At 39.0% G+C, this 23,872-nt stretch overlaps 1 protein-coding gene across 3 annotated transcripts; it reads right to left on the bottom strand.

Annotated features, from left to right (window-relative positions):
- Window positions 1–690: 690 nt before the first annotated feature.
- phka2 (phosphorylase kinase, alpha 2 (liver)) lies at window positions 691–23,709 on the bottom strand. 3 transcript variants are annotated; one of them, XM_027169840.2, is made up of 31 exons: window positions 23,324–23,707; window positions 22,093–22,251; window positions 20,546–20,593; window positions 20,298–20,466; window positions 18,749–18,831; window positions 18,554–18,634; window positions 16,978–17,076; window positions 16,667–16,813; window positions 15,812–15,865; window positions 15,455–15,577; window positions 12,613–12,708; window positions 12,358–12,465; window positions 12,166–12,244; window positions 11,928–12,062; window positions 11,614–11,723; window positions 11,007–11,151; window positions 10,790–10,868; window positions 10,537–10,694; window positions 9,500–9,670; window positions 9,078–9,184; window positions 8,671–8,804; window positions 8,410–8,566; window positions 8,232–8,311; window positions 8,035–8,113; window positions 7,323–7,452; window positions 6,682–6,783; window positions 6,452–6,570; window positions 5,558–5,611; window positions 4,975–5,202; window positions 4,646–4,846; window positions 691–1,763 (listed from the first exon to the last, which is right to left on the bottom strand). In XM_027169840.2, exons 1-31 carry the CDS (start codon window positions 23,399–23,401, stop codon window positions 1,590–1,592), a joined length of 3,687 nt encoding a protein of 1,228 aa, XP_027025641.2. In that variant the 5' UTR covers window positions 23,402–23,707; the 3' UTR covers window positions 691–1,589. The 3 variants fall into 3 exon arrangements, with proteins under 3 accessions (XP_027025641.2, XP_027025643.2, XP_047661528.1); XM_027169842.2 differs by lacking the exon at window positions 5,558–5,611 and having other exon boundaries at window positions 23,324–23,708; XM_047805572.1 differs by lacking the exons at window positions 691–1,763; window positions 4,646–4,846; window positions 4,975–5,202 and having other exon boundaries at window positions 5,558–6,333; window positions 23,324–23,709.
- Between the last annotated feature and the right edge of the window lie 163 nt (window positions 23,710–23,872).

Here is a 23,872-nt window from a genome sequence, read left to right as displayed (position 1 = left end):
AATTCTGTGTGGCGTGTGTCCATGGATCGAGTGGCGTGTGTCCATGGATCGTTGGCACCTAATTCTGACATTAACATTTGTGTACTTCAGAAGATATTGAGATTCATCAGACCAAGATATATTCTTTTAGTCTCCAGATGTCCATTTTTTTATTGAGCTTGTGCATGTTGAGCACTCACCTTTCTATTCTTGAAAGCTTAAAGATGAACATTTTGAGATGCATTTCTGCTTACCACAATTGTACAGAGTGGTTACCTGAGACTTTAACATTTCTTTTAGTTCAAACTAGTCTGGCCATTCTGTTAACCTCTCTATCAACAAAGTGTTTCCTTTTGAGAGCAATCTTCACTGATATTTTTTATTTGTTGCGTTGTCCTCCATTCTAAAATCTGTTCTGCATGAAAATCATAGGATAAAAGCAATTAATAGAAACACTCCAACCAACCCATCTGGCACCAACAAACAACACTTAAAATCACTGATATAACAAATTTTCCCCATTTCGATCTGAACATCACCCAAAGCTGCTGGTCCATATCTATGTGATTTTATGCATTGCCACACAATTAGCTGATTAGATAATTGCATGGACAATCAGGTGTAAAGGTGTTCCAAATAAAGTTCTCTGTAAATGTGGATCTGGATTTAAACTAAGAGCTTGGATGAAAATAAATACAAAGACACAGGATATTCATAAAACTGAACAAATTTATATCTGCGTATAAGTGAAATACATTGCAGTTAAATATAACCACTAAACACCGACTACCTAGACATGAGAAATGAAGCTGTGATCTCTCCCAGTGAGAGTACAGAAGCAATAACAGTACAGTAAAGAAAAACCAACAGTTCCCCATTTGCCTAAATGACTGAGTTTTCATAAATGTGTCATTTTCAAGGAAGGAAAAAAATTATATATTGTTCAGGTTCCTGTCAACAGAGTTCTCCAATTCAGGAAGCACTACATGTATATAAACAATGTACAGTATTAATTTATGTCTGGATTTACATTCATCTCAGTGTAACACATTCATGTAAACATGCCCAGTACAGTGCTTATATGAGAGGTAAATTATGCTGCACTATTCTCATTGGCATTAGAGCGTTATTTAGGATTACACTATCAGAGTGTATTCACTAGGTGTATTCACGAGTAAGCACTAATTGTCAGAACAAACATTAGCTACATGCATTAATAACCACAGAGAGACAGCAATACAACAGAAAATACACATGGAAGCAATGTGTTTCCACTATAATATTATGGGATACTGGTCGCTGTTTGAGGAATTCTTGAATAAAATGATAAATTATTAAATATTTAAATAAAAAGTAATTCATTTATGTAAGCTATTTATTTGAAAAATAAATATTATATTAATATTGAGATTATATTAATATTAATTTAAATAAAATAAAATGAGTAAAATCAGCTTCAATCAGTGGTCTAAAGTTGTATACTTCTCCTTTTTTTTTTGGAATATCCACCATTCAGGCTGCCGCTCTCCTACTAATCTGAAACCGCAGATGTGAAAGGCAGTAAATTGACTGATCCCAGGTCGATGATGAGGTTCCTGAAGCAGCTTTTCTCACTGCATCAGACAGCTGCCACTGGGGAGGAAGTCGTGGACGTACGTGACCACAGCTTTGGATAGGTAGGTCATAGAGCCGTAGCTGCCACTCGGGGCGCTGTCATACAAGAAGTTGCAGATTCCTGTGGCAGGATCTGTCTCCAGGAAAAACTCATTGGCCCCACTAGATTTCTGCAAAAGAAATGCACTGGTTTAAGCCTATGTTGAACTGATTAACCCTTATGTAACCAGGAATTAACCTGTACAACTCTACATTCCTGGCTTGAGGATTTAATACAAGCTGTTCATGATATTGTGATATTATTATATTTATTGTAAGCTCTTCCTTAACTCAGGTTTTTTAAAGTCTTTTTTTTAAATGTTTTTATTTTAGATTTCAATTTCAACTCTTTAAACAACACTATGCACAATTATATCTGGTCGACTGAAAACAATTTATTTACATGATAAAACTAATAGCTTTTCTACACTGCTCTAGTTTAAAATTGTATCTGGCTAGCTCTAAACAATAGTTATATAAATGTTATAAATATTTTAAGTCTTCTCCTATTCATCTGTATTAAAGATATTATTTGCTTTATAAAACTTACTGCATTGAAAGGATAGATCATTAATCTTTTAATCAATTAATCTTTATTAGACACAAAGCCACTACACAGAATGTAAAAGGCGATACAATACACATAAAGAGATGTTTGGGATGTAGCCAAATGAGAAATAATAATAATAATAATAATAATAATAATAATAATAATAATAATCTATATTTATTTATTATAATATATCTTCTTCTTCTTCTTCTACCGCTTATCCGGGGCCGGGTCGCAGGGGTAGCAGTCTAAGCAGGGATGCCCAGACTTCCCTCTCCCCAGACACTTCCTCCAGCTCTTCCGGGGGAATACCGAGGCGTTCCCAGGCCAGCCGAGAGACATAGTCCCTCCAGCGTGTCCTAGGTCTTCCGCGGGGCCTCCTCCCGGTTGGACATGCCCGGAACACCTCCCCAGGGAGGCATCCAGGAGGCATCCGAAACAGATGCCCGAGCCACCTCAGCTGACTCCTCTCGATGTGGAGGAGCAGCGGCTCTACTCTGAGCTCCTCCCGAGTGACAGAGCTCCTCACCCTATCTCTAAGGGAGCGCCCAGCCACCCTGTGGAGGAAACTCATTTCGGCCGCCTGTATCCGGGATCTCGTCCTTTCGGTCATGACCCAAAGCTCATGACCATAGGTGAGGGTAGGAACGTAGATCGACCGGTAAATAGAGAGCTTCGCCTTGTGGCTCAGCTCTTTCTTCACCACAACAGATCAGTATATCGACCGCATCACTGCAGAAGATACACCAATCCGCCTGTCGATCTCCCGCTCCATCCTTCCCTCACTCGTAAACGAGACCCCAAGATACTTAAACTCCTCCACTTGAGGCAGGAGCTCTCCACCAACCTGAAGGGGGCAAGCCACCCTTTTCCGACTGAGAACCATGGCCTCGGACTTGGAGGTGCTGATTCTCATCCCCGCCGCTTCACACTCGGCTGCAAACCGTCCCAGTGCACGCTGAAGGTCCTGGTTTGAGGAAGCCAGCAGGACAACATCATCTGCAAAAAGCAGAGACGAAATCCTGTGGTCCCCAAACCGGACTCCCTCCGGCCCCATACTGCGCCTAGAAATCCTGTCCATATAAGTAATGAACAGGACCGGTGACAAAGGGCAGCCCTGCCGGAGTCCAACATGCTCCGGGAACAAGTCTGACTTACTGCCGGCAATGCGAACCAAACTCCTGCTCCGGTCATATAGGACCGGACTGCCCTTAGCAGAGGGCCCCGGACCCAATAATCCCAGAGCACCCCCCACAGGTCACTACGAGGGACACAGTCGAAAGCCATCTCCAGATCCACAAAAGACATGTGAACTGGTTGGGCAAACTCCCATGAACCCTCCAGCAACCTGGCGAGGGTATAGAGATGGCCCAGTGTTCCACGACCGGGACGAAACCCGCATTGTTCCTCCTGAATCCGAGGTTCGACTATTGGCCGAATTCTCATCTCCAGTACCCTGGCATAGACTTTTCCAGGGAGGCTGAGGAGTGTGATCCCCCTATAGTTGGAACACACCCTCAGGTCCCCCTTCTTAAACAGAGGGACCACCACCCCAGTCTGCCAGTCCAGAGGCACTGTCCCCAACCGCCACGCGATGTTGCAGAGGCGTGTCAACCAAGACAGCCCCACAACATCCAGAGACTTGAGGTACTCAGGACGGATTTCATCCACCCCCTGTGCCTTGCCACTGAGGAGCTTCTCAACCACCTCAGTGACCTCAGCTTGGGGAATCGACGAGTCCACAACTGAGCCCCTGCCCTCTGCTTCCTCAGTGGAAGACATGTCAGTGGGGTTGAGAAGAACCTCAAAGTATTCCTTCCACCGTCCGAGGATGTCCCCAGTCGAAGTCAGCAGATTCCCACTCCCACTGTAAACAATTTAAATTTAAATGTATCCTAATTGCACCTGCACATATCCTTCTATGTAAAAAAGGATAACTGCAGTAAAATTGCTGAAAAGGGCTTTATTTCCTATGTTTTAATAGATTATATATAGGAAATAAAACCCTTTTCAGCAATTTTGGAAGCATCAGGCACCAAAGCATGATTTCTCTTTAACCTCAAGAACGGGGGTATATCAGTCAAATAACTAGATTTTTTTTAGTATTGTAATTTCAGTGTATATGTAGTTTCAGAGGCAGCAGCAATTGAGAGTAAAACTATAGAGGTTTGCTTCTTTATTGACTTCTGGATCAAATAGAAATATGTACATCTATATTTTCTGATGGAACGTCTTTACCAAATACAAATATTTACCAAATATTACCTCATTAACATACTGTATACATGACAACTGACAGCAAACTAAAAAAAATCTAATCTATAAAGAGTAATTGAATAAAGATGTATATGTATATATCAAATACAGAAATATTATTAGACATCAGGGAAACAGGTATACAAACATTTGCACTGTATATCTTTAAAATGCCTGATAGTAGAACACTATATTTCTACACCGTACCTGGTCCTGTAAGAAGAGTTCGTTTGCCATCTGAACAATCCGGTCGATGTGAATAATTCCACCGATGCTAGGGATCTCCATATCAGCCACCAGAGTGAGCACCATGATGGCCTCCACCAGTAGCTGCCTGTACTCAGGCTGAGGAACATGGTTCAGCACGGACTCCACATGCACTGCAAACTTGATCTCTCCCTCTGTCATCTACAACACATTCACACATGGACTTGCAAAGTTCATATCAATTATTAACAATATGAACAATGTGGATGTTCTGTAACATATAATGAAATCCCAGTGCGTCATGAAGTGTGTTCAAGTGTTTCCTGTACCTCACTGGTAGTAGAGGAGGGCAGAACGTATCCTGCGATTGAGAGCCCGTGGCATTTCTGCAGGATCTTCCATACTTTCTGGTAGAAACCCATGGGCACTCGATTAATAGCACCATCTAGACGTCGTCTCCTAAGCCACTGCCCCTGGCGCTCTTCCCACTGCAGGCGTGAGTCTCCTGTACCTGTTGGTGACATGATGCCACTGGGGGTCGAAGGACTGCTACACCTCTGCATCACATGAATACACAGAAACACACTCTCAAATTAGTGTTTATATGAGACAAACAAATCAGCAATAAGGTCAAAGTAATGGTGACACCAGATAAAAATGTTGAAATCTATGAAATCTCCGTTCTCTCAACTGATTTTTCACCGGTTAAAGTTGAGTACTTTACAGACGTCCTTGGCACCTGGTGCTTCCATTACTTTGTCAACCCAGAGCATAAACAATAAGAACTATCTCTGTGTACATTTCATGCCACTTAAGCAAAATAATTGAAATCAGACAGAGATTGTGCATATCATAAGCAGTAACAAGTAACAATCTACGATAATAAGCATGAGGCGTGACAAAGATGATTACCGTGGAGCGAGGGGATGTGACATTACTACCTGTGGAATAACCGCCAGTACAGATCTATGAGACAAAAGCAGAATGTTTGCCAATGGAATGATGACTCAATGTTGTAATGTAAAAGCTCCATCAACATTTAACCTCTATCTGCAATGCACTTATGATGTCTGAACACTGTAAATCAAATTGTTTTTTTCAAGGAAAAAAGCATATTTGTATTAGATAAGGTGGATCATGTTAAGTAAATAGTATTCAGCATGCTCTATACCAGGGGTTCTCAAACTTTTTGAACAATGGGACACAGCTGTAAAGTATATTCCTTATACCCCCATCAGTGAACATTTTTATGAACTTTTCAACTGCGCACAACAAGTTTTTATTCCTGCATTTTCACCATCAGAACAAATTAGATCCAAATTTACATTATTTATAGGCTTAAATGTTTTATGTTGGTGTGGTGTAGATTAAAAATGCCGAATATCTGTAAAAACTCAATAAATATTAAAAAAAATCTTTGATAATGGTTGTTTGTGATTTCCATCACCGTAACGATAAAAAATTCCAGACCCCTTAGCTATCTTCACCTGCACTGGACCCCACTTTGAGAACCACTGGTATGCAGAATACAAAGATTTCACACTTCTCCTAAGATGGTCAAGAGAAAGTATACGAATGCAATTAATGATGAGGCTCGGAGGCAGCAAACTCTGTTTTCTGAATACGCATGCCCAGAATTAAACACTTTTACAAACTCGACCCACGCTGATTGGTTTGGAGTCATCCAACTACAAATAAATAATGTCAGTGTCATGAAATTGAAGAAGCACAACATTCTTTACATGAATCATGTGTATATAATTGATCATGTGTATATAATTAGCTTTACAACAGACTGTCTCTAACCTGTTTGATTTCAGACTTCAGCTTTCTGATGCCTGTGCGTTCTGTTTTGGTGGCTCCTGTGTGTCCAAGCTCATGGATGGATATGGCTGGACTGGTGGCCATGGAGTCAATGGGACGCACTTAGAATAAAGAGATAATTATTATGATAAAATACAGAGGACCACATTCATTTTCTATTTACAATGGAGATAAACAATCATATTATATACAGATACAGTAATCAGACTCACCACTCCGCTCCACTCCAAACTCTTTACCACTTAAGATGTGATGAAGCAGATTTTTCATGTCTGATGGACTGAGGTTCATCAAACCTTCAGATGCCTCCTCACCTAATAGGAAGAGCGATCACTTATTCAGACTGTTTCATACTAAATATAGCAAAAAAAAACAACATTTGAAACAAAACAAATTCAACTAACCAATTCATTCAAGCGGTCTAACAAACATTCAACTAAAGAAGCAAACATTAAGACAATCAAACATTCGATAAAAAATCAAACATACAAGTAATCAAATATTCAATCAAGCAAACAGAATAACATTCAAGCAATTAGCATTTAATCAAACATTCAATCAGAAATTTAAACCTTCACACAAAGATTCAAACAATTAACATTCAAATATTAAATAAAACATTAATTCAGTCAAAAGGAAACGTTCAACTGAACAGACATTCAATCAAAAATTAATTCAAATACACTAAGTCAGCCAGCCAAACATTCATTTAATAAAAGATGTAATCAAACAAACAAACACACATACACTGCCTTTTATGAAGTTGGTCATTAAGAGCCCAAGTGTGTCCAACAACCCTGGATTTGAGCTCAAGTCCTTTAAGTCACTAGCAAAAAACACTAAATATCATTACCTGAGCATTGGAGACTACGAGCGAGCTCGGTTGCCATCACCTGCATGATCAAGCCTATCCTCAGGCGCAGCATGTCTCCGAACAGATTCGGCTGAGAGCGCACATACATAGCTAGGTACACCATGATTTCCTGAATGAAGACCAGAAAAGATTATTTACATTCTAAAAACTCTTTTTTTTTTCATTTTCATTGACTTCTTTATTAGATACAAGAACAAAACAGACTCAGAAGCTAATAGTTATATCTATTTTTTTATGATCTTCGATACAAAGTGTCATACCCTAAAGATTAATTTTTCTATATTCAATAATGGAGAACAGAAACAAGAGTCAGAATATAAAGGGCTTTTTTTTAGAATATCCATATCTTCTTTTTTATGTCCATTATCGATTTTCCACTTTATAGAGCAAATGGATTTAACCTAAGAAAAAGAAATTTAAAACAGTGATGTTTCTGTTATCATGCAGAAAAGTATATTAAACTCTATATATAACATATTAAAGTAAAAGCTTGCGAAAAATCCACTTTTCTTTTTTTACAGCCAAAATGTAGCTGATCAGCCAAGACATGTGCAGTGTTGGTTTCTTCATTTCTGCACTAGCGCTAAGAGGCTAATTCAGCTAACATCTAATGAAAGTCTCATTTGATTTAAGTCGCAAATTATATACATTTGTGCTTTTGTCATATCTATTCTTTAGGTCTTAGCTTTACCTGTGTAAGTACTGCAATGCTTATATCCTGACCGCTGGCCTCATAGATCAAATTATTCAGTTCTTCAGGTGGGAGAGGACTAAGAGAACAGATTACAATGGTGAAATAAATGGTGAAATAAGAAAAAAGAAGCATTAAGGCTAAGAGTCTGTAATTATCCTTCAATAGCGAGGCAGTGTGAAGGAGTGCACACTCACACAGTGATGACTTTTTCCCTCGGCTCTGGAGGAAGACCCACGGTTAGCTGCTTCTGATGTGAGATCAGATCAGTGCAGGCCTGAGGATGAGACAGAGGATAGTTTACCAAGGCTAGGCAGTTCTTGTTTAAAACAAGAGCCTCAATTGTTCAAAATTGTTCAAAACAAAATGTCCTACCTCAGCCAAGACCTCCACCTTCTTCTTCAATATCCCAGAGATGTACCGAATAAGTCCCCACTCTTTACATGCTCCAGCCTTGACGTAAAGCTCTTCGAGTAGAGTGCGCACTGTCGCTACCTTCTGCCCTGATATATTCACCATCCACTCTGGACCTCTGAGCACCAATGCAACCAGATCACCAGGAAATCAAAGAGATTGATAATGAGGCTAACAATTCTATAAATAGATCTGATTACATAAACATGAGTGAATGCCTACTTCATAGCACAAAGGATATAAAGAATATCAGCCTGGTCCTGTAATGTGGGGCATTCCTTCAGGTGATTCACAAGAGAAGCAAAGTCTGTGTTGCCTTGAGCATCACGGGGCAGGTGAAGGTCAGGAGCAGGAGCCTAGTCAAACATTGTCACACATACAAAATTTAAATAGAGGCAAAAACTTTTAAACCTAAAGTACTATTCAGAGGGGATAAATTTTCCATTCGGTTGTGATCATGGAATCTTTACCAATATACTTGAATAGACAAAATATACAGTATATTCTTGGGTTCAAATCTATTGGACATTTTTAAAGAAGATGTAATATAGAGTAATCTTTCAGAGAACAGAGCTGTAGTTTGTAGATTGTTTAACTCCGAATTTTGATTTCAAGTATTTTCAGCTTGCCTTTTTTTGTTGAGGAGTGTGTTGTAGAGGGTGTGGGAGTTCCAGCAGGTTCAGAGACTTCCTGTGTTTGTTCATGATGGGAACCACAGGTAAATACATAGATGCCTCTGAAAAGCCAAAAAAAAGGTGTCTGAAATGGCAGAGAGCATCATGGATAGAAGGCTTGATTCCTATATTTGAAATAAACCCTTCACAGAAGAGCATGCAGCATGCTCTGTCGTGTTATATTCACTCTGCTTGGTTTAATTAACTGAGCAACCCACTGAGAATACTTCTCAATTACAGGATATGAAAATCCAGCCATGTGACAGAGTGAGAATATAAATTTCATATTTAAAAGTCATAATAATAATGTTAAAGGGAGCTCAGTGAATAGACAATGGAGGGATAATGGCAAATTGGTAGGCATTTGGAAGGCTCACTGGGCATGTTGCGTCCCTGAACCTGAGCCATGAGAGTGAGGATGTCCCTGGTGGTGTGCTCAGCGCTGAAAACATGGTCCTGCCCCTTCTGGATGGGAGGGAGATGCGACTTTGTGGCTGTGCTCTCCAGCAGGTGGGCGAAGTACTGGTCGAGCACATCTTTGGAACCTCCTAAAAAGGAAATGCAATAATAAAAAGAGGTTAATAATAATTCTTTGGAGGATTGACTGGTAAAGTATCAATGGCTTCAAAAGATACTTTGTTTTGTTTATAATTAAGTGAAACCTAATAGGGATGTGGTAGCTCAGTGGTTAAGGTGTTGGGCTACCGATCGGAAGTTCATGGGTTCAAACCCCAAGTCCACCAAGCTGCCACTGCTGGGCCCCTGAGCAAGGCCCTTAACCCTCAGTTGCAAGTCACTCTGGATAAGGGTTTCTGCTAAATGCCGTAAATGTAGTCCATAAAAGCACTTGCCTGTGGTGCATGTATGTACTTCATATCTGCCCTTTTGAATTTTTTTTGCATAACTACAGATTTGATTTAAATACATTTAAGCCAAGTCTGCAGTTGCTGGACAGAATCAAATAACTAACTGACATCTCAAGTCAGTACTTGAGTGAGCAACCTGATTGCAGGTTTTACTTTTGGGGGGTTATCCTATATGTGATGTACTGTATTACATTTCCAAGCCTTCTGCTTTAGTCTACACCCACACTAGGCACATAATTGGAGTACTGAACCGATACTGAGACAGATACAGATACAGACAGTGGCAGTGCATTACAATAAAATGGACGCTGAAGAGAAAGTCATTTCTCATCTCTCGTTATTGCCTGCTAACAAAGATGTCTTCTTTTTGGCGGGAAGGTCAGAGTGATGCGAAGGAGTGCAGACAGACATTTTTGAACTGGCACATTTTTAACAAAGAAATACACAATGAGTTATATTAAATGAATAAATACTTATCAAAGCTTCAAATCCTGGTTTGCAACCAGTTCTTGTACCAGAAATTAGAAATAAAAGGAGAAGTAAAATACCACTGCTGGAAAAACGATGGATATTTTCTTCATCGTCTTCATCTTCATCATAGTCATCCTCTTCTTCTTCAAGGTTCTCCTCTGAGTCAGCATCCATGAAAGTGAGTTTGGTGTGGAAGGAGGTAGTGAGGAATGTGGAGAGGTTTGCCATCTGAACTCTACAGACCAGAGAGACAATGTGAAGTACTGCAATAGTGTCGAAATATAGAATTGAAAGAAGCATGTATGTCTGACAAGAGCAGTATTTTCTGACCTCACTCCTGCAAAATAGCCATCTTGGAGCTTTCTCAAAGTAGACAAGATGCAAGGATCGATGTTTTCACCGTCCTCCACTATAACAAAAAAAACAAAACAACAACCCAGAAATCTTACATTCTCATTTCAATTGAGTTTGATTTAGAATTGAGGGTTTAACATATGCATGTACTGTATATATGAGAATCTTGACCATAAACCTATTTGTCTATTACCCAGCATGCTTTGTGTAATTGGAAAGGTGAGTGTGGGTCTCCCGGTCATCCTCCAACAGGAAGAGAGGTAGGCTAACTCGGTCCTCAGCATCTCCACTATCATCTGATTATCCAGAGCCAGGTAGAAATGATGTTGGTCAATAAACTGAAGAGAAGAAAAGAAATAAATTAAGAATTATTTTCTTCTTTCCTTCTACTTTCAGCTATAAGCAAGGTTAATAAGTGAATTTTGGATCCAATCATTTATTTAATAAATTATGGGATGTTAAATTCCTTGTGTAAGTACAGTACAATTAATATTTTAGCAATGGGGGGGGGTAGCGGGAAAGTGAGAGGAAGAATGAGAGAGAGAGGGAGAGAGAGACGGGGGGGGGGACAGACAGCAGTAATAACATGTTAATATTCATTACTAGTCATTCTAAATATTAATTTTTTACCTTATTGCGCCTAATTTAGAAATATCACCCTTATAATAGTTTCTGGCTGTTTTGTTAATCAATTTTATCCATCATTGAGGTGCCAGAGTGTGGAGGAAAATCAAATGTAACCTGTATAGTCAACATATTTCCTGAAAGATCCTTTGACAGCATTAGAAATGTAACATTACCTGTGGGGTAAAGGTGTAGGTACGATTCCTGATCTCATAGAACTTGGAAGTCCCTAGAACACCAATGTGTCTATAGGGCCGCCCGGTCAAATTCAGCTTCCTGCAGCTCCCTGTGCACATAAACTTTTCTTGAGTGTAAAGTTAAGTGTGTTGTGCAAAACACCTATGTGCAGTCCTGAGGCCTCATATATAAATGCTGTGTATGTACAATACGGGTCCCGAAAAGTATTTTATCCCCACCCCCATTATCCATTAACATGGATTAATTAGTAAAATAACAAACAAACAAACAAATAAATGTGTTGAATCTTTACCCAGCTTGACATAGATGTGGCTCAGTATACGGGCTGGCATGATTCGGATGGGCTGGATTTCGGCAACACTCTGCACCTCAATCCCATAATCCCTCAGCAGTGCTTGGATCTCCTCCGTCTCGGCTACTACACTGACTAAAAAGAAAACACAGATCTGGAGAACCCGAACATAACTGCAATTGTATACTTTTGGATTTGGGAATTAAGGTTCTAAGATTAATCACAAGTGTTTGTTTACCTTGGACAACAACATCCGGTTTGAACCCAGTGGAGAACCGTCTGTTTAGAGGATCTATCTCACCAGGAGCAAGAAAACCCTGATTGGAGTAATAAAGAAGAATGATAGTGATGCCTAAAAAACCTGCATAGCATGCAGGACAGGATAACTCCGTTTTAAGGGAATACATATTACATATGTGAGCTGCTGTACCTCTACTAGCAGACTGCTCAGAATGTAGAGAGACTGTCCCCATAAGTGAGGCAGCTGTCCTGTGGCTACACGGTCCACACTGTGAGGGTTCCGGTACTCATCTTCAACCTGAAACAACACAAACACTCCTTTTTTTTTTTTTTTACAATGATAGACAAAAAAACTATGCTCATAATTCTTTGTTTCAACGTTGGGTTTCCAATTTCCAATTATATACAAAATACACAAAAGCCAGATTGAGTCACTCACGCTCACCTTGTCAGGAGGTACAGCGTAAAGCTCAGGCATCAGCCGGATGCCATGTTGGGCTCGGATCAAAACACCCTCCAGAGCCTCCCTGTATTCCTGCACCTAATCAGTTACAATAGTGTTATAATAATCACATACAGCCCCCTTGTGGACACCAACAAATACTACCACAACATTAACTCGTGCCTAAGCATAGTCACTGTTGTGACATAAATCTTTTCATTTTTAATAATAAGCATTAATGCTTTTACGAACTTTCTTTGCTCCAGACTTGTTTTCATAGCTGGTCTTAGTGATGCTGTTTGTTAAGGTACATTCTATAACAGGTTAATTTATAAATCATGTGACTATATGCAGTGAGTAGGGTTGGGAACCGAGAACCAGTTCTTATTCAAAACCGGTTCTGTTTTTTAACAGGAACCGGAACCGCACGGAATTTTTAAGTTTCGGTTCCAACAGTGGTGTAGTCTAGGTTTTTTGTAGTGAGTATACTGTGACCCCCCCCCCCCCCCAGCCTCATACTGTATGCACCCATCCTAGAGCGACACCCCATAGGCACCACCACACTCACTAATGCATAAAATATGCATCTACATGCAATTTAGAGCATTATTAAAGACTGCTTATGTGTTATCAACATTCCAATTTATTAGAAGCAACAAAAGACAGCCAGCTGATAAAACCTGTGCTCCAGGTCCCATATTCGTATAACTCACTCTCACTCACTCATTTTCTACCGCTTATCCGAACTACCTCGGGTCACGGGGAGCCTGTGCCTATCTCAGGCGTCATCGGGCATCAAGAAAGGATACACCCTGGATGGAGTACCAAACCATCACAGGGCACACACACACACTCTCATTCACTCACTCACTCACACACTACGGACAATTTTCCAGAGACGCCAATCAACCTACCATGCATGTCTTTGGACCGGGGGAGGAAACCAGAGTAACCGGAGGAAACCCCCGAGACACGGGGAGAACATGCAAACTCCACACACACAAGGCGGAGGCGGGAATCGAGCCCCGACCCTGGAGGTGTGAGGCAAACATGCTAACCACTAAGCCACCTTGCCCCCCTATTCGTATAACATTTAAGGCAAAATGTTGGTAATCAGACAGTTAGCAGCACTCACTGACTTTCACAGTAGGAAAAAATAGAGACTATGAAAGCCAATGGGTTCTGCCAACTGTCTGATTACCAACAGTTTTCAAAATATCATATTTTGTGTTAAAACAGAAGAAAGAAACTCATACAGTTTTGGAACAAATTGAGGGTGAGGAAATAACACAATTTTCAGTTTTGGGTGAACTATACCTTTAAGAGCTACATTTAGCCTTAAATGTTATATGAATATGGGACCTGGAGCACAGCTTTTATCAGCTGTCAATTTTCAATGTACATTTAAGAGTGAAAAATAAACATTTGTTCAGTTTTATCACCAACACTCTTTCATTGCAGAATATTATGAACTGAATGAACTGGTAGTTTACAAAGCTTTCCAAGTCGTGGCCTAATCGTTAGAGAGGCCGACTCGTAATCCTAAGGTTGTGGGTTCGAGTCTCGGGCCGGCCACGACTGAGGTGCCCTGGAGCAAGGCACCGAACCCCCCAACTGCTCCCCGGGTGCCGCAGCATAAATGGCTGCCCACTGCTCCGGGTGTGTGTTCACTGCTGTTCACCATACTTAGCCGAATGTCACGTCACTTTTTAGCTAAATGTCACGTCAAATACATTTGTACTCGGGCATCTGAGGAGCATTGCCTCCTTGCATGTGTGGCAGAGCGATGGCTTCCCAACCACGATGTAACATACTTCCTTGGCTCAAAAAGTCTTACAGGGGGTCCATTGACTGGTAAGTTACCAGGTAACGTCACGATAACATCAGCCTCATTTTCGGGATTTTCTGTAATGTCCGTGTGATCTGCTGCAGCTGAAATGTCACCCGAAGCAGCTGTAGCTTTAGGCGCAGGCTTCCAAAAACACAAAGAGTGTAGTTTGAGTCTGCTTTCGTTTCATATCTTCCTTTACATTAGTTAGTTAATTTCAAATTTGTGCCAAAAAAGACCGCCAAGCAACTGATTTTCCTTCTTGGTAGGTGACGTCAGATCAGGTCACAGGCCACGGAAGCCACAATGGTCCAAAAACGTTAGTGATTCGCAATCGCAACCACAGTCTGTGTTCGCAATACAATTTATAAATGAAAGTTCTGTCACAAAACGATATTGTTACGTATCCTCACGCTTTTTAAGTGGGTATACGGAAATCCTTGGCCTTTCCTAGTGGGTATACAGTCACGCAACCAAATTAACGCAGCTTACCACAGAAATCAGTCACTCGCGCTGCTGTGCTGAGGTTCGCTTTGTGTTAAACATGTCTAAAAAAAAAGTCTAAAGTGTGGATTCATTTCCAAAGCTACAACAATGAAGCAAATCTACCCCCTCTGAGAGGGTTTTCTCCACAGCTGGAGATACAATAAACCAGGAAAGGTCTCGTCTTCTCCCAGAGAAAGCAGACATGTTCATTTTTCTTCAGAAAAATTGCTAACTGTTTTGCTAAGTTGTAATTCTGGATGTTGGATTTATTTAAATTTAAACTGATATGAATTGAAATGTTCTGTTGAAAATATTTAAAGAGTGATTAATAAACACAAATGGTATTGTTTAAGTGTTTGTATTTGTATTTTTTTTAAGTAATTGTATTATTTTTCACATTTCTTTTATTATGGAATCGGAATCAGAACCGGGAATCGTAAGGCCCAGAACCCAGAACTGGATTTCTTTTGATACCCAAACCTAGCAGTGAGCATTTTTGTCACTCCAGTGGTAAAAGAACGATGTGTGTACCTGTACACGATCCTCACTGAAAACACCATCTAGTATGAGATAAGTCCAAAAGACTGGCCATTCACATTCAATGTTCTCAAACAGCTTCAGTTCTGCAGGGTCGTAATGAAGGCGAGAAGGATCCTGTTTAAAAAGTATGAACATTTTACCAACGTATAACCAACATTCAAATTATACACAGATACGATAACTAAAAAACCATTGTCTGACTAATCCTTATAAATGTTGATATTTACATGTAACTACGATATGCCACTATATGCTATGTATTGTATAAATGCTGTTTATATGCTCTGACCCTCAACTTTACCACAATTATATAATGGTTAATAATAGAAGCTTAATACATTTATTTACCTCTTTCGGGGTCTTGTAGCCATCTCGAATAAAACGACAGCATCCGTAACGTCCCTACAATTTGTTGAATCACAGTTTGAAATGTATTACATTTAAGCTGCCATCCATCTTTTGCTCCACTAATCTTACACTTGGGGAACACCCTTGATGGGGAACCAATTCATCGCAGGGCACAATCACACACACCCCCACACACACACGCAGGCAGTGAACAATTTAGGGATTCCAATCAGCCTAATGTCTTTTGACTGGGGGAGAAAACTGGAAAACTTGGAAGAAAGCTCTGAAACACAGGGAAAACAGGCAAACACGCACACAGGCAAACACACACACACAGGGCAGAGGCAGAGGCAGGACTCAAACTACCAACCATGGATCTACAAGCCGTACGCACTAAGCCAGCGTGCTGCCCTAGATACTTAGAGCATACAGTATATACCTCTTTTTTTTTACACTTAGTTTGTCTAATATTAAGGACAGGTTCCACCTTTATCTAAATCTTAAAATTCAATCATTTTACATAAAGAATATGTTGTTAAATCAATCTTATTTTATCAGAAGTAGAAGAAAATACATTAGAGGTGTTTAAATAGATGATATATGTTTGTCCTATTTGAGGAGCACATATGTTGTCAGATATTTACAAGTTTCAGGTTTTGTGAGGTCTCATCTACCCAATGTTCAGATCAATACACAATGTACACTTACAAATATTGTGTTGTAATTCAGTGAACTGTAATGATTTATTCCCTGAGAGCTGAAATCCTGTCGTTACTTGTTTTGTTTTGTTATAATACATCAGTTGTATTGTATAGTTGTATAGAGATAAAACAGAGAACACGGAAGGCAGTGTACCTGCAGTTTGGAGATGATTTCACCCTTGGTGATGTTGACAAGGTCAGCGTCCTCAACTGCAAACGCAGGGAAGGAGATAACCGAGAGCAGGCCTGCATCAATTTCCTTCGACGTAGAGGCTCGTGGTAGCATGGAGCACACGATTGACTGGAATCATATCATTGTTTATGTATGCTATAACAGTGCTAATTGGAAAAATAATATTTTCCAGGTAAAGGTTTGTTGAGCAAGTTCCTACTGTATCGGCTAACCTCAAAGCAACACGATTTTGCATGAATTTCAGAATGAATCCCAAAAGTTTTGTTTATTACCTGGCAATGCTCCACTTCATCTGGTAGAACATGAATTACAGATTTGGGGCCTCCATGAGCTCCAAATAGGTCAAGTTCATCAATGGCCTCCAGTGCAGCCTAAAAAACATATTACACAAATATATAAAATATAGAAACATATAATGAAATTAAACATTTAACATTATACATTTATTATAATATAACATTTGTATATAACATTTATTTTATTATATATGTATTATTACCACTGTTAATACTAATGAAGGCTTTCTACACCCCCACAACTAGTCTACTACCAAATTTATTATAATGCACATCTACTACAGTATATGGCTCTCCTGCAGAAGCTAAATATTGGGATTTTTTTTTATAGTGTATCATGCTATTATTTTTTCTGTATTTTTGCTGTGTGTTTTTCCTCACATAAGCATACATCATAAATGCTGATGTATATATGACGACAAGAAAACAAAAGAAGGTGCACAGTTAATAAAACTGATCAAAAATAATTAAAGACAAGCTGCTGAGAAGAGACACAACACAGAGCAGTGTAACTGTACCCAACCTCAATGGGATTATTTTCCAACAACAGTACAAGCCATAGTGTTTTTATCATCATATACTACAGCAATTTACCAGCACTATCTATTGTTTTAATTAAAGAACGACACAGCATACAAGACCCCGAATTTATTTATTGTTATTATAAATTGGTCTTCCCTCACCAGCCTTTTAATTCGACAAAAATATGCCATTACTCATTTTATCAAGGATCAGAAAGTTTTAGACAATTGACTGTGTCAGAGAGTTACTGTATAACTTTACCTCTGTTATAAAGCACCTCCATGGGAGACTCCTACCATTAAGGCTGAATAAATGTCTCTTTAAAGAAAACCTTACCATATCTACAATTATTCCATTTATATGACCCTACAAGTCCTTGTGTAATTATTACTAGGAATAAGTGCATCAAAGGAGTGCATCAATACAAACTTGTGATTTAAGCTACTGATTTAAATGTAAATGTTTACATTTACATTTATAACATACAGATCATGAATGTAATCTCTACATGATAGAACCTCAAATATCTTAACATAGAGACAAAGTGAAGGCTTATAATAGACCAGAATTTAAAAGTGCTCCTATTTTTGTTACTGAACAACCAATCACAGTCTTCAAAATAATGCGTCATAACAAGTAACAGGGTTAAGCCCCGCCTCCTCTCTAATATAAAAGTTGTTGTATTTTCCTTGCTCAGTGTTGCTCTGAGATTGATCCTGAATCACTCTGAATATAAGCTTCCTAGTTAGACATTTTATGCTAAATTATGAGCTCTCTGAGATCATTCTTACAATCTAAGTATAACAAGTCCTTAGTATGAATTTTTTTTTTTTATTTAGGTACATGTTTATTCATCCCAAGAAAGCTTAAAGAAAGAAAGGAATGGTGGAGTACAGTATGATTAAAGCTGACATTTATAACCAATGTGCTGGAATGCACAGTCAAAACCACAAAAATTGTGTCACACTAATGAACTGCTCATTATTGTAAAACTCCTCAAATTCCCCATCAGCAGAACTTTACTTCCTACCTTAGCCATTCCAATAGAGCTACCATTTAATTCAGCAATCCCCTGGTTTGTCTTGTCTCCTCGCTCCCACATGCTATAATCCTAAACACAAACAATGTTGTTATCCACCTTCATCAATTGAAAACATTTATCCACCTTCATCAATTGAAAAACATACATTTTTAATGGATGTGTCGAAGAGTAAGATCCACTTACAGCGACTTTATAAGCAGCCTCAATGTAGAACACCAAGTTCTGTATAAAAGCCACCTCATCCAGGTTCGATATGATACGCAGGCCTGGAACAGGGATAAAAACACTAAGCATTTACTAATAGAAGAAGAAACCTGACAGAAACAACATGAGCCGCTTCATTAAAGACCAGTAATGAGCCTATAAATCTTCAATTTAAGAACATGTTTTAAATTTCTACAAATATTTAAAAGTCAGGAATTGGGACCTTACAACCTGTAACCTGTATATGAATCAACAGAAATGTCAAAATTATTGCAAAATAAAACACAATTTAAAAAAATGAAATGAAAAAAATGAAACTTTCTTTTAGTTTGGTGAGCAAATGTAGTCATCTAACAGTTTGTATTTATTTTAATATTATAATTAATACAATATATGAAAAGAATCTAATAATACATGGGACAGCTGGAGCAATTGTAACATACTTGTTACTTCTCTTCTCCTTTTCTGTCTGAAAGAAAAAACCCTGAGAGTTTTCTGAGTTTTCAGAGTTTGCTCAAACTACTTCTGTTTGCAAGACTGAGAGAAAGATAAAAGACCTACCTGCAACTTAACTAAATTATACAGAATCTGACCATTTGAAGAGCAACAAACAGTGGCTGTGATACAAACGAAACACGCGATTTTTTCACCCAGTTTAAGAGTGAACTGCGGTCGATTCAGAGCGTATAAGTACGCTAAGCGTTTAATCATCATAGCATCTTCATTCATTTATAGGAAACAGATACCAGCATGACACGCCTCACACCTCCAGGGTCGGGGTTCGATTCCCGCCTCCGCCTTGTGTGTGCGGAGTTTGCATGTTCTCCCCGTGCCTCGGGGGTTTCCTCCGGGTACTCCGGTTTCCTCCCCCGATCCAAAGACATGCATGGTAGGTTGATTGGCATCTCTGGAAAATTGTCCATAGTGTGTGAGTCTGTGAGTGAATGAGAGTGTGTGTGTGCCCTGTGATGGGTTGGCACTCCGTCCAGTGTGTATCCTGCCTTGATGCCCGATGACGCCTGAGGCACAGGCTCCCCGTGACCCGAGGTAGTTCGGATAAAGCGGTAGAAAATGAGTGAGTGAGAGAGATACCAGCATATTAATATTGGTTACTATGACCTAAGCAAATTGTCAGTGAAATTGAGCTAATACTGCAAATACTGTATATATGACGCATTGATGAAAATCTACAGTACAGTAATCTACAAGATGTTATGTAGAAAGTGTGACCACTGTTATGTCATTTGACTCGAACCAAATGGCTCTCAAACCGAAGGGCTTTTCTGTACTCTAACCAGGGCACAATTTGAGAGCTGTAAAAGGAAACCATCCTCATTTTAAAATAACCCACCTTTTCTATACCTTTTGCACTGATTTTATGAGGTATCACTTAAGAGCTCTATTACTGATAACCATCAGACACAGCCAGTTAAACAGTGCAACCAAATCTGTTAACTGTCTTATAAAATAAAAAGAAGAAAAAGAAGTACTGATCATTAGCCAGGACAATATGTAGGTTTGTGCTCACCAGAAGCCGTCATCTGTGCCAGCATGAGCAGATACAATGACGTGGCGTCTACCTGCAAGTGCCCCCATTTGTCGTCCCCAACCACTGTAGCATAAGTGGACGTGTCGTACTTGGCATGCAGGCAGTCTTTGGTGCTCTGTGTGTGTTTAAACTTCTCCACCTTCTCCATCTGCCATGCCCACACGACCATGTTATTTTCTCAAAGACAAGTTTGATCACATAAATCTAGTGGGTTTTCTCGACCTTACCTGTCTCATCATGCACTGCAGAAGTCCTTGCATCAGCTTGACCACAGTCTGTGGAACAAACAAAGATGGTTAAAGAAGTTTTTTATCTTTTGTAAGAAATAAAAATGCGTGTAAGTGTAAAAATAAGACGATGATGTTGAAGATCTTAATGAAGAACAAGAAGTTTATTCCAGCATAGCAGTGACAAAATACATGGCGTACTTTGGGTTCGTCGGAGTCGGTCGGAACACGAACACGAACCCAGAGCAAATCCTGCTCACAAATTTTATACTGTTTTCCTCTTTGTAGTTTAAATGAGATTCTACTTTGAAGGTGTATTGAACGTAAGACTGAGTGTCTCCAAAATGGCTGGGTCACACCTTGTTATCTTTGTCTTTAAATGTTAATCACGGTCACGTATACCTTGTCTTGTTATTGTTACAATTGTTATCAGTCAAATTGTCACTTTAAATGGTAATCGCGGTCACCGTGGTCACGCAGACCTTGGCTTGGTATTGTTACAGTTATCAAATGGAAGTCTCAGTCACATAAACCCTTTGTTCATGGTGATCCTTGATGTCCTCCTGCTATTCCCATATTTATAAATGAATCAGGTTTATACGTTTAGAGTCCTAAACGTATTACCTTATGATACCTGAACCTTTTTAGGAATGAGCTCTTTTAGATGTGTACCTTGGAGTGGAATTTTGGGTGCAATTTCTGTAATTTCTTACACTTTAGAAAACAAAAGTGCAATTGATGAGGCTTCCACGTTTCCCCTAACCAGCGTAAACATCCATTGATCATTTTTCTGTAGCCCTTATCTGGACAGGGTCACCAGGAACATGGAGTTGAACACACACAAGCACACACACACTACTGGCACACTACAGACAATTTAAAGATGACAGTCAGGGCATGACAGAGAAAGAAACCTGAGGCTGGAATCATACCCAAAGCCTAAGGGGAAACATGCTAACCACTAAGCAACTGTGTCCCTACCAGCATAACCCCCTCTATATAAAACATATGGCTTCTGGGTGGCCTTTTGAGGAAAAGGAGCACAGCTGAGGGGTGCGTCTACTTTCTAGAAAATTAGAGGCTTAAATGAAAAACTATACAGATCTATTGCCTGCCAATTATGTGAACAAATGTTTGAACTTCTAAAATGACCTTACATGCCCTGGACCATGCAGTGAAAATGAAAGGGTGGGCGATACAACAAACAAAATCTTAAAATATTAAAAGACATTTCTACAATTTATGTGTTACAATGTATAATATCACAACGTACAATATTACAATGTGTGTATTGTTATTATAGTATTATTACAAAATTAGTAATCTTATTTAACACTGAAAATTAAGTAAAAGGAAAAGAAAAAAGATAGCCACTAAGTACAAAATCTACTCAGCTGGTTTAACATTAAAAAGACCCATAATATCTCAGAAAATATTACTGGGACATTTTATCACAATATCAAAAATTCTATATCATATGTTATATGGCCCAAATTTTGTAGAAATGCATCTCAATAATATAAGGTAATGTTTTAAGATTTGTTCACCTGTTCAAGCTCATAGGCCTTGGCCTTGTCCTCATCACGGTCCGCATTCTTGCGATAAGCCATTCCCAGTCCCCACACTGCCAGAATGCTGTAAACATTGTCCCTGACCCAGGCATCCTTCTGCTGCGCACTGGCCGGGAGCAAACCTGTCACTGGATTCTACACAAGCAAATACACGTGTTATTCCTGATTCACTGAGCGAGCTGCAGCAAGTGGAAAACAGAAACTGAAATGAGCCAAGCAATCTAGGAATGAATAGACACAAGACATAACTGACTTCCATTAGTTTGTTCAAAAATGATAGTTGAATGCATACTTAACAAACAGAGAGCGATGCAGCAGCACTTTAGTCTTTTGTCATGTCTAGCTCTCTCACCTCCTCAAATGTTCACTCACTCTGCTCGAGCAGATCAGGTTCCTAAAACTCTGCATCGTATAGCTGCTTTCCTTTGGTGAAATTTGAGTCAGGCGTTTGCAGTCTCCATAATAGCTACATAGTATTTTCATTCCTATGGCATGATGACTGAGAATAGAAATTCTCTAATGTTTTTAGGAGCTTAGATATCAGAAATTGTTTGAATGTGTTTATTTTACCCTGCGACAACAAAACTCAACTGTAATTTCATTTCAATTCCAACCAAAAGATTAAAACCACAGCTTTTAAATAGATTGTCTGGTTTCAGAGTCAGGTTTTCCTTTAAGGTTCAAAGGTTCAATTTATACTGTACTATATATATATATATATATATATATATATATATATATATATATATATATACATATATATATATACACATATATATATATGTATATATATATATATATATATATATATATATATATATATATATATATATATATATATATAATAACAATAATAATAATAATAATAATCAGAAATAGTCTAGATACAATTATTGATAGATTGTGGAACACACACACACACAAAAGGGAATTTCTGTAGCTTCTGTAGTTAATGTGAATCTGTGAATCTTCATTTGGTTCCTCACTCGGTTCCTCACCCAAAGGTGACCTTTGTCCAGGCGCTGCTTATTTTTGTATCAGCTGATTATAATCATTTAATAATAGTGTTCTGTTGAAGGTTCGCGTTTTTATCGTGTTACAGTAATCATTTCACGTCCACTAGCGACGTCCTCACGTCGAATGTGCTTTATTGTAAATGATGAAGTTAATAAGACTCTTAGTATAAACAGGATTAAAGTAAACTTGCCTGATAGCACAGGATGGTCTCATGGACGAGTCTAGAGAACGCATCCAGTCGGACTCCTGAATTGCTCCTGCTTCGCATCTTGATTTGTTTCCGATCATTCGAGCAATAAACCAAATCGAACAAATCTGTTGTTCGTCTTTTGGAGATCGGAGCAAATATGCTTTAGTTGACCTGTTACTTCATTGTTAGTAATCATACAACTATATAAATAAGGACAGCAAGCCAAACAGGTAACAACTCCCCTAAATAAGATACTGTCATCTTTCTAAAAGACTCTCAAAGCACAGCTGACGATCAGTTCAGTCGTCGATACATCGTCTTTTTCTTGACACTCGCCCATGTACATGTGCAATAGGCCAAATAATTGTTTTGACAGTGACTCTTACTGTGAAGTATACAGAAAACCAGGAAGCATCTATTTGGTTGTTGATGATGTAAAAATGTAAAATCTCATTTATAAACCCGAAAACGCGTTATAATTGTATACGTCTGCGTTATCGCATTAGATCTCATTTGGGGGGAAAAATATATTTTTTGAATCATATATGG

This window comes from Tachysurus fulvidraco, chromosome 2 (genome assembly GCF_022655615.1).
Source record: "Tachysurus fulvidraco isolate hzauxx_2018 chromosome 2, HZAU_PFXX_2.0, whole genome shotgun sequence".
Lineage (NCBI taxonomy): Eukaryota > Metazoa > Chordata > Actinopteri > Siluriformes > Bagridae > Tachysurus > Tachysurus fulvidraco.
Note: the sequence above shows the minus strand (reverse complement) of the source record. Positions and strands in the feature narration are given on the sequence as shown.